This window comes from Botryllus schlosseri, chromosome 4 (genome assembly GCF_051294905.1).
Source record: "Botryllus schlosseri isolate E-star chromosome 4, Bs_hap1, whole genome shotgun sequence".
Classification (NCBI taxonomy): domain Eukaryota; kingdom Metazoa; phylum Chordata; class Ascidiacea; order Stolidobranchia; family Styelidae; genus Botryllus; species Botryllus schlosseri.
In genome coordinates, this window is record NC_137239.1 from 29077099 (window position 1) to 29092900 (window position 15802).

A 15802-nucleotide genomic window follows, 5' to 3' on the forward strand; every position below is an offset into this window, starting at 1 on the left:
GAAAATATTTGAAATTGAAATAATTAAAAGTTAGTATAATTCATTTTATCCTTGTTCAGGGGCCGGGCCGTATTTTGGGACATCAAAAACCGACTGCCGCGCTCTGTCACGACGGTGACGTGGGAGGGTTCGTTTGTGTCTGTGTACAGCAAAGACAACCCCAACCTGCTGTTCAACATGTGCGGGTTCGAATGCAGGATCCTGCCAAAGTGCAGGACCACGTTTGAGGAGTTCACCCATCGGTGGGTGGAGATTAGATGGTCATATAGTTAGATACTCTAATTAGACGCAATGATTCGCGTTGAGTAGTGACAGACTATTTTCAAGTTTTTTTAGCGAATATGGTGACTTTAAACTAATTTGGAATAAAACATTAAATAAAATTGTATTTTTGTTGAGTTTGAGAAAAGCTGGAAATTTTCTAGCCGTCTGCAAGAAACGTATAATTTCAGTAAGCCTACTCCAGAAAAACATTTCTAACTACTCTACCTAAATCATTGTACAATGTGAAAAGAAACTATCGGTTTCAATTTTGGTTACAACCCAGCCTCTATCGCGGCAAATATTGAATTTGCGCGAATTACAGCGACGGCATCTGGAATCTCCAAAACGAAATCACAAAGGAAAGAACGGCGCAGTGCTTTTTGAGAGTGGACGACGAGTCGATGCAGAGATTCCACAACAGAGTCCGGCAGATTCTCATGGCTTCCGGGTCGACCACGTTCACCAAGGTACGTGGGGGGTCGCATATTCGCTTTAAAATAATAAGAGACCTTCCGATTTCTATATACATAAAATGCGTATGATGATACTTTCAGGAAAGGTACTTTTGTTGCTGTTTCTCATTAGTCTACAGTTAATATTTGCACATGACCGATGCACGATAATTGACGTCGCTTTGCACTAAAATTGGGGGGAGGTCCGTGAAGACAAAAAGGTTGAGAACCACTGTAATAGAGGCTGTAGCAAACGTCAAAGTTGCATTTCTTTCGAACGATACCCAGCAATCGCTGTTAATGGTCCATAACAGGACTTTGCGAGCTTCGCCCTGCAGTAACTTCAATAGAGCATGAAGGCAACATGAAATGAAGTTTCCGCTATGACATTGTAGCTGCGTACATTCGTGGTAATGAAATTTAGGGTTAATTCTGAGTTATGAAGATTCAATGGTCCGCAATATTTGTTTTTAAATGGTTGAGAATCACTGGCGTAAGGCACATGCCAAACGAAAACCTCTCCGTTTTCCCCCGCAGATCGTGAACAAATGGAACACGGCGTTGATCGGTCTGATGACGTATTTCCGCGAGGCCGTCGTCAACACGCAGGAGCTCCTGGACCTGCTCGTGAAATGCGAGAACAAAATCCAGACCAGAATCAAGATCGGACTCAACTCTAAAATGCCGAGTCGATTCCCGCCCGTGGTGTTTTACACCCCGAAAGAACTGGGCGGGCTCGGCATGCTGTCCATGGGACACGTGCTCATACCTCAGTCCGATTTGAGGTGGGATGCTTTTTCCGAGCGCTCGTAGATTTAGACAGGGTTGTGACCAAGTCGGAAGGCTCCGAGTCACAAGTCAATCTCACTTTTATAGTTTTGACTCAAGTCAAGTCGAGTCATTTTCAATTCAAGTCCGAGTCAGCTAGCAGAGGGTCGAGTCCAAGTCATTGTGCAGACTGCTCAGTTTCCAGTTGAAGTCTTGTTAAACCCACTTTTTATAACTCTGTTTGGTGATATCGAATGGTTCGCATTTATAATGTGCTAATTTCCATCACATTTAGAAGTTTCTGGTCGCATTTTCAAGTACCAGTACCAATAGACCAAATCCCACTAGGGTGGTTACTTTACTAGTCTTCAAAATTACAATGATATGTCGGTCTTGCCCGTCTGAGTCTCGAGTCCTATGACTTGATTCGAGTCCAAATCGAGTCAATACGCAGATTGACTCGAGTCGGGTCATTTCCGTATTTTGAGAAAATGACTCGGGTCAAGTTGAGTCATCAGAAAATCGCGACTCGTGTCATTACAATCTTGGATTTAGACTACTTTGAGCACCTCTGTGGTCAGTAACGAGGTGCTTCAGCTTTTTCAGAGTAATTTTTATTCTATTTAACAGTTTTTTTTTTCTGTATTCGCATTACTAACTCCAGTGGTCATGATTTTAGATTATATCCACTTTTGTGCAAAACTAGACCCAGAACCACAATTGCACAAACTATCAATCTAGTTAGATGATGTTCCACAAACCAATGGTAGTTCTAGTTGTGAGACTTGAAAATCTAGTAGTTTGTACGAGTCTGCTCAGATTCCTTACCTTTTTCTTGGAAATGGCTACTTTTACTGGACAATTTTCGCATTTTTAGGCAAAACTCGTCCCAGAATACTTAACCGTTTCGCTAACTTGAAAATGGCTACTGCTACTTGGAGCAGAAGAAAAATGTCACAAATTCTGCGATCTACATAGTCCCAAAAGCGATATTCAAGTTCTGGAAGTCACCTGTTCAATAAACATTTTTCTTCAGATGGTCAAAACAGACCGACGTAGGAATCACCCATTTCCGGTCCGGAATGAGCCACGACGAAGACCAGCTCATCCCCAATCTCTACCGCTACGTCATGCCCTGGGAGAGCGAATTTATCGACTCTCAGAGAGTCTGGGCGGAATACGCGCTCAAGAGACAAGAGGCTAACGCACAAAACAGGCGTTTGACGCTGGAAGATTTGGAGGACTCTTGGGACCGCGGTATTCCGAGGATTAACACTCTGTTTCAGAAGGATAGGCACACGCTCGCTTATGATAAAGGATGGAGGGTCAGGACTGACTTTAAACAATATCAGGTGCGTGTTGAATGCTAGTTGAAAAACCGGAAAATATCAATATATATCAATAGGCTCTTGAAATTCAGTATACAATTGAATGATATATTGATTTTGAGTTATCAGGTCTGCATTGTGTAGCTTATAGGTGAGCGTTTATTTTTCACCAGGGGCCGATCAAAAAATGGGAAAATTTTGTGGCGGGCTAAAAATTTAGAACATTGATTTTTTGACTCATCACCCCCCAATTAGAAATTACAAGTCGTTGACTTGAATTGCTATGGCATTCTTTGCTATTTTAGTTTTATTTTGAATATAGATAAAGCTTATAGACATACGTAGGCTGAACAGTCTTCAATGGAAACGCATTTCTGGTTTCTTCTCTGCAGAGATGGCTTTAGTCTGCGCAGTGGCATTTGAAAATAGGTTTCCTCTTCTATGCCAAACTGTGATCTCGATTTGGCCTAGGTCCGGTGTAGTTGATGAATTGCCGTGTTTTTTTAACAGGTCTTGAAGCAGAATCCGTTCTGGTGGACCCATCAGCGTCACGACGGGAAATTATGGAATTTGAACAACTACAGGACGGACATGATTCAGGCGCTGGGCGGTGTTGAAGGAATATTGGAACATACTTTGTTTAGAGGTTGGTTATGAGCCAAGTTTTGGGTTTGAAAATGTTAAAAATACACTGTAGGCCTACTCAGGTTGGGGTGAGCTTGTTGACTGCTATAATGCCTACAATACCCTAACCTTTACCGACTTATAAACACGTGATCTCCGACTTGCATGTAGCAGGGTTGTGACCAAGTCAAGCCACAAGTTATTTTCAATTCACCACCGAGTCAAGTCCGAGTCCATAAGGTGGAGTGAAAAAAAGAAGAATTGGAAATTCAAAAAGTACCTTTGATATTTGGTCCCAAATCTCAAATGAACTACTTCTACCATGATTTCAGGTTCTTGCAGCCTCTAGCGGCCGTGCAATTTCACCGAACGGGCCGAAAATTGTTAATTTTACCATATCTAGAGAACCGCTTATGCTAGAAAGTCAGTTTTGGGCTTGATATCTGCGGAAGCAACACGTTTCTATCTCCCTTCCATAGAACTTTGTCTTGAAAATGTATAGACAAAAGTTGCAAGCAAATTATTGATTTTTCAAGTAAATGTGTAATGATCGATCTTGTGATTGTGAACCACAGTCGTCACTTACAACTGCTTTTAAAAATATACTCAACCAAATGAAGTCCCCTTTTTAGTAAGAATATAGCTGAGCTTTCTAATAGTTAGAACTGCATGTTAAAGTGATCTCTCGATCTCGATTCAACCATCAATAGACATGAGCCAATAGACTTCTTACCAGCATGTTGTGGGGTTTGTATTCACACAACTCCATATTGAAAGCACAAACCTACAATTCCATGCGTGTGTGAAACCTTGTCCACGTAGAGAAGTGCTCCCAATGACCATCGATAATCATGGCTCGCCATGATTGTGTGATCACGTGAAACATTTACGTTTTGACATGCGCATGGGAAACGCAGTTTGTGATGTTGGTGGGAAAGCGCATCGGTTTGGATTGGAAAATACTACAGAATCAGGGGCGTATTTAGGGGGGGGTAATGGGGGTCCGGTACCCCCCCGTTTCCAAGCTCGAATGTACCCCTTCCTAAATCTATTTCTATTGATCTAATATTTCTTATGGATAATCCCCGTATTGCCGCGCGGCATCAGCACGCCATCGATCGAGCAAACAATGCAGTGAGGTGATGCTTTTTTCTCGTATTGTTCTCTCGTCTACGGAAGCCCGAGAAGCGCATCGTCACATGGCTCTCTCGTCTCATCTGAATGCTATTATCAAGTTACAATAACACTCGCAGTAGACGCCATGAAATTTCGATACTGCGCGAGTTCATTATCAACAAACGTTTAGAACAAGCGTGCTAGGCTTGTATCATTAGAGATAGCAGATCCCTACAGTACCAAAACAGATTGTACCAATCAAATGTCCTATAAGAAATCTACCATGTATTGATCAAATTTGTGGTGCTTTAGTTCGGTTGCTGTCCTGTTTTAACGCGCTTGGTCAGTAGTAAAAACATTGGAGGCTAGGCCGCTCCGTGATTTGCGGCGCGTTATAGTTCTACATCAATGTGCAACGCAGGGGCGTAGCCAGCCGAGATAAAAAGGGGGTAGAACTGAATAAAGGGGGCAGAATGAGCCTCTATGCGTCATACCTTTAGCGATAGCGACTTCTGTATTCCGTACGCTTTTGAAAGCGTAACTAATTGGCGGATCTAATTACTGAAAGCAAGTTAGCAATCAACAACTTGCACGGGGATCATGTTACGATGCGCACGCGCTCATCCCGTGACAGTGTAGATCTTATTTGTATTCAAATAAGTAATCGACCTTGAAACAATACCAGAACAACATTTCACGACGAACAATCTATATCTTCATGAATTTTGACACGATTCAATTCGCATGTAAGAGTAACGTCTTCTCGGCGTTTTAATTCCATTCATTTCGAACATGGCGCATATACTAATTGTACCGGCTTGTGAATAATGACTTATTCGCAAAGCGAGGGAATCTCAAACAAGTTTCGGCGCGGCTATTGAAGGCTGAATGCGTCCCGGTGGGATACCGATCACGAAAGGCATAATCTAGTATGACGTATACATGGTCATTGAGGTCAAGACAATGCACAACAATGGCGTCAAAAATAAAATGCGAATCGAATGTATTGTGTCTTCACGCTGTTTTGGGGAACAGGCTTGAGTTCGGCAAAGCACGAATCAGATGCGATTGGTTTAAAACATGATTTCATTCAGTTATAAGTTATTATTTTCATGTTATTAATGTTCGTTATCGTTTACAATGAACTGTTGATGAGAAAACAACGCGTGAACGACGCGACAAATGTTATTATTGCTCGACGACTGCATTCAGAATAAAGGGATTAAGCTGATCGCTAACCCTCGCCAAGAGAAAAATGTAACAATGCCCCTTTCACGCTTGCACAGACGCGCTTCCATAGACGAGAGATCGACGAGAAAAAGGCATGTAATCAGCGTCGGCGATCGGCGTCGCTCGCAGCAAATTGAAATTAGGCGATAACGTGAAGAAATGTTGTTATAGCAGTAGCGTTGACTTGGGATTTTCGGGATAGAATCGAGCCTGGAAGGGGGTAGAACGTTCTTCAATTCTACCCCCCTGTCTACGCCCCTGGACTGCAACGTAATGTTGTAATAACGCGAAACTATAGTCTTTGTCTCGACAATTCGCAATTGTCACTTTTGAACCGCAAACGCATTTAGGAATGCATTTTGAATGCGAGCCTAAGCCTGCGCCGGGCCACTGTTATTCACGTGATGCAATCGCACAAGCTCAATCGTTAATTGGTCTTTAACATCTCCACACACCAAAATATTTGCAGGCAGTAGATATCATATTGATTTAGAATGAAATTATTCCAGATCGTGTGCAAAAGCAGGCTGAACAATTGATACAAACGAAAACATTCATTTGCGTATCTTCACTGTTCGAGTGTTCGTATGAGCGCAAAATGGGGAGTTCTCCCGATGTGCTGTAATATGATCTGCTCGCACTTTCCTGATAACATCCTCACTTTGGTAATTAAGGTCAAGATACCTCGCAGTCTCTCTTTATACTGTTATCTTCGCTTACGGGTTACAATGTTATGTTTAGTTGTACTTAGTTTTGTATATGCGAAAGAGGCAGTCACAAAAACGAGTGAGATTATCTGACCGTGGTAATATCTGCATTTCTGCATACATTGAAGCTGATCAATCGGTTAGAACTAGGAAAACACTCTCCTTTTAAAAACACCCCCCTATTCTAAAGGTACCCCCCCTTTTTTTTCGGCTAGATACGCCCCTGTCCAGAATCCTTTAGTCCAGCTGGTTTGACTTGACTGACGTCGGCTTTGTTCCGTAGGTACCTATTTCCCGACGTGGGAGGGACTGTTCTGGGAGAAGGCCAGCGGTTTCGAAGAGTCGATGAAATACAAAAAGCTGACCAACGCCCAGCGGTCCGGTCTCAACCAGATCCCCAACAGAAGGTTCACGCTGTGGTGGTCGCCCACCATTAACAGAGCCAACGTAAGTTCTTGCTCACAGCCCTCGTGCTCACTGATGAACTAGGCAATTCTAATCTAATTTCTGGTGTATAGCGCAAACGAGCCAAGCTTGGTGTGCAGACAGTTGCTAGACTCTTATGCTTATGTGATTTGATATGAAGTGAAATTAATTTTTGTTGTCTATCCAATTTGGAAGGGAATTCAATTTTCAATTTTAAGCGCATTCAATTCAAATCTAGTTTTGTAAAAAATTTAGCCGCAATTCTGATCTAATTTTGAATGAACTGCGTAGCTATCAGTCTAATTCTAGTCTGATTTGGATAACTGTATGTCTGTAATACTAATTCTAATCTAATTCGGAATATGCTAGCTGTCATTTTAAATCTAATATAATTTAGAAAAACTACCTGTAATTCTGATTCTAGTCTGATTTTGAAAAATTGTGTAGCTATCATTCTAATTTAGAATAAAAGTAGCTGTAATTCTAATCCAATTTTGGTATCTAATCCTCTCTGCAGGTGTACGTCGGCTTTCAAGTGCAGCTGGACTTGACGGGTATTTTCATGCACGGAAAAATTCCCACCCTGAAAATCTCGCTGATTCAGATCTTCAGAGCTCACTTGTGGCAGAAAATTCACGAGAGCGTCGTCATGGATCTCTGTCAGGTATGTCGATTTCCACGGAGAAGAATTAAATGGTGTATTGATATTGGAATGAACCCGAACCCGAAAATCTATTTTTTGCAAATTAAAGTTTCTGTTGCTGAAAATGTCGCCGCTCTCAGGTGTTTGATCAAGAACTGGACGCTTTGGAGATTGAAACCGTGCAGAAGGAGACAATTCATCCTCGTAAATCGTACAAGATGAACAGCTCTTGTGCGGATATCCTGCTTTTCGCCGCTTACAAATGGAACGTCTCCAAACCTTCGCTGCTCGCCGATTCCAAGTATGTTAGGGCTGTTAAAAATGATTTTTTTTTTCAAATTTACTGGCTACTTGATAAGATAGTTAGATTACCTAAAAAAAATGATGCACACCAATTTTTGCTGAATTCCGACCAGTGGAAGCATTCTATTTGTAATCTGATTTGAAAGGAACTGCGGAGGTATCATTCTAGTTCTAGTCTAATTTGTAAAAAACTGAAGTTATAATTCTAATCTAGTATGGAAAACCCAGGGTTGTAACCAAGTCGCTAGGCCCCGAGTCACAAGTCGATCTCCATTTTATAGTTTTGACTCGAGTCATTTTCAATTCACCACCGAGTCAAGTCCAAGTCTTCGGGCAAAGGGTCGCGTTTGAGTCATGGTATTATGACTCGAGTCCTAGTCTTGTGTTGACTGCTCAGTTTACCGTTAAATTGTTGTTCAACCCTCTTTTTATAACTCTGTTTGCTGATATCCAGTGGTTCGCATTTATAATATACTAATTTTTATCAGTTTCTGGTCTCATTTTCAAGTATCAGTACCGATGGACGATATCCCAATAGTTTGGTTACTTCACTATTCTTCGAAATTACGATGAAATGTCGGTGTTGGCCGTCTGAGTCTCGAGTTATATGACTTGGTGCAAGTCATGCGCAATGACTCGAGTCCAAGTCAAGTCATTTCCGTATTTTGAGGCAATGACTCGAGTCGTGACTCTAATCATTTCAACCCTGTCGTTTATGCATCGGCGCGTTGGGTACAATAAAGCCCTATTCTCCTCGCCCAGGGACATGATGGACAGCACGTCCACGCAAAAGTACTGGATCGACGTACAGCTTCGTTGGGGAGATTACGACAGTCACGACGTGGAACGGTACGCCCGTGCAAAGTTTCTGGACTACACGACGGACAACATGAGTATTTATCCGTCTCCCACCGGCGTGCTCATCGCTATCGATCTGGCCTACAATCTGCACAGCGCTTACGGCAACTGGTTTCCGGGTTGGTTTGGTTTTCATAAACTATATTTTTGTTACTGGTCAATAGGATTGTTCAAAAATAACATTTTCTTCAGGTTTGCGGGAATTCACTGAATAAATTGTTAGGTTGCCCATAAAAACGGTGCACACCAAATTTGGCTCGATTCCAACTGATGCGAACGCACACAAATTTGAAAATTTTGAATTTATTATGAAAATATTCAAAAATAGTTCAAATTTTGCTGTCAACCTCATGAAATTGCTGAGTTGTCTACAAAAACGATGCAATAATTATTCGATGCAATTCCGACCGGTAGAAGCTAAGTTATTTGAGTTTTTCTTTGGTAATTCTGGGATTACGCGCTGTCTAGGGTATTTTTGCGAATCCCAAATTTTCAGCTGCAATAATTTCGCTTTTGTCATTTTGAAGTAAGCAAAAATTGGGAAGCATTGTTCTCTTAGACAACTCAAACAGTTTCATGGAATTGACAGTCAAATTATTGTAAATTCAAGATTTTCAAACTCCAAACCAGTTGCAATCGACCCAAATTTGGGGTCCGATGTCACTTCTACGTAACATTGTTAAGTTTTTAGGCAAAAAGAGGCCTGTCATATTTACCTCTGCTTGTTAGAAGCCGTAAAATTCTATAACCTACGATTCCGTTTCCCAGGCAGCAAGCCTCTCATCCAGCAGGCCATGGGCAAGATCATGAAGGCCAACCCCGCGCTCTACGTGTTGCGGGAGAGAATCCGCAAAGGTCTGCAGCTGTACTCCAGCGAGCCCACCGAGCCGTATCTCTCCTCTCAGAACTACGGAGAACTGTTCAGCAATCAGATTATTTGGTTTGTGGACGACACTAATGTCTACCGGGTCACGATTCACAAGGTGAGACTTCTTTCATAGTTGTTGGCTTTGCAGGCCAGAGATGGGTAACTAGGAAATATATCTTTTCGAAATTGGATAAAATTAGAATAGAATTATAGCTACATACTTTTTCTGAATTATATTAGAACTAGAATGATAGCCACACCGTTTTTTTTCCAAATTAGATTAGTATTAGAATTGGAAATTGAATTCAATTACGAATTGGAAAGAAATACTGCAAAACACAATGTTCATTTCTCATTGTACTACACATAGGGCTATATTATGTAGCATATATATTTGCAATTATGCATATTATATAGATTTCTATTGTCATTATTATAATTATTATAGCATTAAACTCTTCTAAATGACATTCATATATATTTCTACTCTAGCATACAAGCCTCTATATATGTGTGTTATATATTCACAATTATGTTTATTACATATATGCCTATATAGTATCATCATTATATGATGAGCCCAGCTGACTTGGTAACCTAACGATTCTATGGTTGGCTACTATCGCACAGAAAAGTGTCTCTCGTTTCTTTGAAATTAGCTATTATCTGTGTTCTGGATAGTTCAATTGTTTCTGTGAAACGACTTTTTCAGACCTTTGAAGGCAACCTGACGACGAAACCGATCAACGGCGCCATTTTCATTTTCAACCCGAGGACCGGGCAGCTCTTCCTGAAGATCATCCACACGTCCGTGTGGGCCGGGCAGAAGCGTCTCGGACAGTTGGCCAAATGGAAAACGGGTGTGTTGGTTTAAAAAAGTTCAAACTTTAATCGCTTCGCTTCCCAGGTTAAAATTGAGCCAAACAGCCGACCTAACAATTTTATCGAATAGCCATTAAAGTTTGAAGGAAAAAATTACTTTTGAACAACCGCTAATGAGCGGTGAAAAATTACCTGGAGCACTGTGAAAAAGTTTTATGTGCTTTGATGCTCGCCGTCTGAATGAAATGCGGAAGTGCTGAAATGAGATTTTGAATTTCAGCCGAGGAGGTCGCGGCTTTGATCCGATCGTTGCCGGTCGAGGAACAGCCGAAACAGATCATTGTGACCCGTAAAGGCATGTTGGACCCTCTGGAGGTCCATCTGCTGGATTTTCCGAACATTGTCATCAAGGGGTCGGAACTGCAGCTGCCTTTCCAGGCTTGTCTTAAAGTGAGTGTCGTTCTACTGCTAGGCAAAACAGGCTTAAAATACTTGAAACTAGGCCTGGAATACTTGATTTTTAATTGCCTTGAAATTCCTACTTTTACTTGTTCTTAAGTAGAAATTTGCAACGTTGCTTCCTTGTATTCTGTTTTAAGACAAAACCAGGCCTATAAGCTATAACAATTTCTTCTTTACTTATAAATCACGATTTCAATTTACTTGGAGCAGCTCTGGGTTTTCAAAAGCCTCGGGAACATTGCATTGGTTTCGCATTGCTAAATTGTTTGTTACCAGGTGGAGAAACTCGGGGATCTGATTCTGAAAGCCACCGAACCGCAGATGGTTCTCTTCAACCTCTACGACGATTGGCTCAAGACAATCTCCTCCTACACCGTGAGTCTATTTTTTCTCTTTCTTTGTGCGGCAGACTTTTTGCAGTTAACTGTGTGTTCAAAATGCGCCACTTCAACTAGAACAGCTGACTAACGAACTCATATATTTTTACGTTTTTGGAATCGGAATCGCTTTCTAGACGAATGGCGGTACAAGTTTGAAATGGAATTTATCAACTAGCTTGTAGAATTTGAAGAAAATGGTGTTTTTTTAACCAGCCTATTGTACAAATGATCTAGTCAGCTGATCGTTACCGAACTACTGGTTTCTTGAGTAGTTCTAGTTCTAATTGTTGTGCTTTTAAAATGAAATAAATGGGTGTATTATTAGTTATGTTTTAGTTATTTGCGAGATCTGTTGTACAAGTCTGCTCTCTGCGGACTAATGTCGGGTGTATTGTTATTCGGCAGGCCTTTTCTCGGCTCATCCTCATCTTGCGAGCGCTGCACGTGAACCCGGACCGGACCAAAGTGATTTTGAAGCCGGACAAGACCACCATCACCGAGCCGCATCACATGTGGCCCTCGCTGGGCTTTGACGAATGGATCAAGGTGGAAGTCGCGTTGAAAGACTTGATTCTGGCTGATTACGGGAAGAAAAACAAGTGGGTTTTGAAGGTCGTGTGTTAGTGTCGGGATGACTCGAGTCAGATTTGTGTCGACACTTTTGCGTGACTTGACTATCATGTATCACTTCCAAAATTTAAGTGACACGTCCAAATATCACATGAATTGATTTGAATTAGCTCCAAAAATGGATTGGATTGACTTGACTCGTGCCACCCCAGAAATCGAGGAAATTGACTCGACTCGAGTCGCCTGCAAAAATAAAAATGGAATGACTTGAGTCGTGATTTTTTTGGTGACTCGACTCGAGTCAATTTTTGTATTGACTTGACTTGTACTCGAGTCATTGTGCATGACTCGAGACTAGGACGGCCAAGACAAACATTTCATGGTAACTTCGTCGAATAGTAAAGTCACCAGATCATTGGTATTTCGTCTGTCATTCCTGATACTCGGAAAATAGGGCCAGAAAGTGTTCGGACTGAGGAAACTAACTATAATATGAATGCGAGCCATTATATATCACTCGAGCAGAGTTGAAAAATTGGGTTGAACCGGATTGAACTCAAACTTAAACAGTGTAACTCGAACTCAACCCTCTACTCACTGACTTAGACTCGTTCTTGACTTGTTGGTAAATTAAAAATGATTCGACTTGACTCGGGTCAAAACTATAATAGTGAGATTGACTCGTGACTCAGAACCTTTTGACTTGGTTACAACCCTGGTGACTTGACTCGTTTTGCCCGCCAAAATTCAATGGCTTTGCTCGCGTGACTTGGCCGTGTCAATACACAAATTGACTCGAGTCAAATAATTTTCCACTTTTAAGAAAATGCCCCGAATCATTAAAACCTTGCTAAATGCACAATGGTTCGTATTTTCAGCGTAAACGTGGCGTCCCTGACCCAGTCCGAAATCCGCGACATTATCCTGGGTATGGAGATCAGCGCCCCGTCCCAGCAGCGGCAGCAGATAGCCGAAATCGAGAAGCAGACCAAGGAACAGTCCCAGCTCACGGCCACGCAGACCCGCACGGTCAACAAGCATGGAGACGAGATCATAACCTCGACCACTTCCAACTACGAGACGCAGACCTTTTCCAGTAAAACGGAATGGCGCGTCAGGGCGATTTCGGCGACAAACTTGCACCTGAGGACCAATCATATCTACGTGTCTTCGGACGATATCAGGGAGACGGGATTCACGTATATTCTGCCCAAGAACGTGTTGAAGAAGTTTATTTGCATTTCGGATTTGAGAGCACAGGTTTGTGGTTTTCGCGCTGTTTTTGAAATACATCAATTTCTGCTGGATTTTATGTAAAAGTATTGATGTGCAAGACATGTTAAAGCTACTTTCACTGAAAGCTCAAACAGAGATGTGCTACTGCAAGATATTCAGATTTTGCGAATTAGATTAGAATTAGTGAATCCGCAAAACTTGGTAATTGACTTCGATTTCGTGTGAGAATGGCAAATGTCTGCGCGTCGAGCTTGGCTCGTTTCGCGTTATGCAGATATCCTGTAGCATTTTCAGGAAAGTCTGACATCGCAAAACTACTTGCTGTAAAATGTAAGGTTTAGTTCTTGAAATCTGCCGAGTAGAAATGAAAGTTGTCTCAGAACGCAACCGATTGAGCAAATGGTATAGGGAGGCAAACTGTACTTGTAGTGCTCGAATAAGAATTACTTCTTTTCATCTTCGCCTCTAATTTCAGATATCCGGTTACTTGTACGGTGTCAGCCCGGCCGATAATCCACAAGTGAAAGAGATCAGATGTATTGTGATGGTGCCGCAGTGGGGCACCCATCAGACGGTTCATCTGCCAAATCAGTTGCCTCAGCACGAATATCTCAAGTATGTATGCGTTTGCGATTCTACACATTATATATCAGATTTTTCTCAGCGATACAGTATGAATATTGACGATATCATATTTGTATGAGAAGTACAAGCAGTGACAAATTTGCGTAACAGAGACCTGGAGCCACTGGGATGGGTCCACACGCAACCCAACGAATCGCCCCAACTGTCCCCGCAGGACGTCACCACGCACGCGAAGATCATGGCCGACAACGTGACTTGGGACGGAGAGAAGACGATCATCATCACTTGCAGGTGAGAATTGTGAGATTCGTCTTTGAGACTGACGTAAAATGATAAATGACGCTACTAATATGGGTGCGATCTTCGAAAAGGCATTCAGCTGCCGCGATACATGGCTGTCTCATGCTGTACTTATGACAATTTTGCACAAAAGTGTGTAAACTTGTCCCGAAGCACTTTCTGCTCTCAAAATGTAGAGCAGGTGATTTTCTTCCGAACCAGCTATGTAGTTATCGGTATCGAGTGGGTTTTGATTATTTGCCCTACACGCTCGACCGGTTTTGATCTTAGACTTTTCGCAATTCAGGATTTTCTGTTTTTAGGCATAACAAGGCCTGGAATACTTACTTTTACTTATAATTGCTACTTCTACTTAATAAGAAATGCAAGACATTGCGTCTACTTCTACTTAACTAGCAACTACTGCCACTTTGACCACTCTTTGATGCTGACCACTTTGATACCAATGCGCGAGATATAACCGCTCTGTGTTTTTTTAGTTTCACCCCGGGCTCCTGCTCTCTGACCGCGTACAAGCTGACCCCGAGCGGGTACGAGTGGGGCCGTCAGAACACGGACAAGGGTAACAACCCGAAAGGGTATCTGCCGTCGCATTACGAACGGGTTCAGATGCTGCTTTCCGACCGATTTCTTGGGTTTTTCATGGTGCCGGCGCAGGGGTCTTGGAATTACAACTTCATGGGTGAGCAACGCGTCTATTTTTATTACTACCGAGTGAGTATCACTCCTATTTACATGCTGTGGGCCAAGGTAGGCGTTAATTTTCGGCTTGTTCTAATTCTTGACAACGCACGTTTCTCAGGTGTCCGACACGACGCCAACATGAAGTACGAACTGCAGCTGGCCAATCCCAAGGAGTTCTATCACGAAGTGCACCGGCCCTCGCACTTCCTCAATTTTGCCGCGGCTGAAGACGGGGGCTGGTCCGCCATGATGGCGGATCGCGAAAATATGTTTGAATGAGAATCGCTGTCGCGCGTTTGACTTTTGCACGCCGGCTCGAACGCCTCAAACTTCGAAACTGGGACGGTTGTCTTTTATTTGATACTTGATACAAACTGAACGGAGATGATGAATAAATTTTGTACAGTGTACCGGTCTTGTAACATAGTGTGATGGAGTCAATGTCAGCTTTTTACCAGCATAGCAACACGCCGTTATGAACAGCATAATCGACGGCAAATCAGAGCTGTAATTGTTTCGAGGCAGTTAGACCCGACTTGTAACCGAGTAATTGCGCATGACTCGACACATCATATCTGACTTATATTCAAGTCTCGTAAGTCAGGACCAGAGATGGTCACAGTCCCGTTCTGGAGCCGGAGCTGGATTACATCGATTTTCAACGTAGCCGGACTGGATCTGGATTTTAAATTTGTCTTGGGGTTCGAATATTAGTCGGATTTTCTGCTGGCAAATGAAAAATTAGCAGTTTGCCCTGATTTTTTCCACGGTTGTAATGACTGGAGTCACGATTTTCTGATGACTCGACTTGACTTGAGTCATTTTCTCAAAATATGGAAATGACTCGACTCTAGTCAATCTGTGTATGGACTCGAGTCATTATGCGCATGACTCGGGCGGCCAGGACCAATATTTCATTGTAATTTCGTAGAATTGTAAAGTAACAACCCCATTGAGATTTCATCTATTGGTACTGGACTGGTACTTGAGAATGCGACCAGAAACTGCTAAAAGCGAGGGAAATTAGTATATTATAAATGCAAAACATGCGATATCACCAAACAGAGTTCTAAAAGCGAGTTAAACAAGAATTTAACTGGAAACTGAGCAGTCAACCTAACCGTTAATATCGCTGGTCAGCCCGTTTCCAACACAGATAATGCCAAATATCTCGGA

The 15802-nt window shown here is 42.2% G+C and overlaps 1 protein-coding gene across 1 annotated transcript in view; it reads left to right on the forward strand.

Annotated features, from left to right (window-relative positions):
- LOC145437741 (pre-mRNA-processing-splicing factor 8) overlaps window positions 1-15036 on the forward strand; it is a 34019-nt gene extending 18983 nt beyond the window's left edge. Inside the window, exons 21-39 of the mRNA XM_080315026.1 lie at window positions 60-242; window positions 587-731; window positions 1254-1501; window positions 2521-2836; window positions 3323-3458; window positions 6773-6936; window positions 7433-7579; window positions 7699-7859; window positions 8624-8838; window positions 9488-9702; window positions 10300-10447; window positions 10690-10859; window positions 11148-11246; window positions 11657-11850; window positions 12700-13081; window positions 13533-13672; window positions 13793-13933; window positions 14422-14624; window positions 14745-15036. Coding sequence (XP_080171152.1) covers window positions 60-242; window positions 587-731; window positions 1254-1501; window positions 2521-2836; window positions 3323-3458; window positions 6773-6936; window positions 7433-7579; window positions 7699-7859; window positions 8624-8838; window positions 9488-9702; window positions 10300-10447; window positions 10690-10859; window positions 11148-11246; window positions 11657-11850; window positions 12700-13081; window positions 13533-13672; window positions 13793-13933; window positions 14422-14624; window positions 14745-14905 — 3568 coding nt within the window. The 3' untranslated portion in view covers window positions 14906-15036. The remainder of the gene's footprint in view (window positions 1-59; window positions 243-586; window positions 732-1253; window positions 1502-2520; window positions 2837-3322; window positions 3459-6772; window positions 6937-7432; window positions 7580-7698; window positions 7860-8623; window positions 8839-9487; window positions 9703-10299; window positions 10448-10689; window positions 10860-11147; window positions 11247-11656; window positions 11851-12699; window positions 13082-13532; window positions 13673-13792; window positions 13934-14421; window positions 14625-14744) is intronic.
- Window positions 15037-15802: the final 766 nt, after the last annotated feature.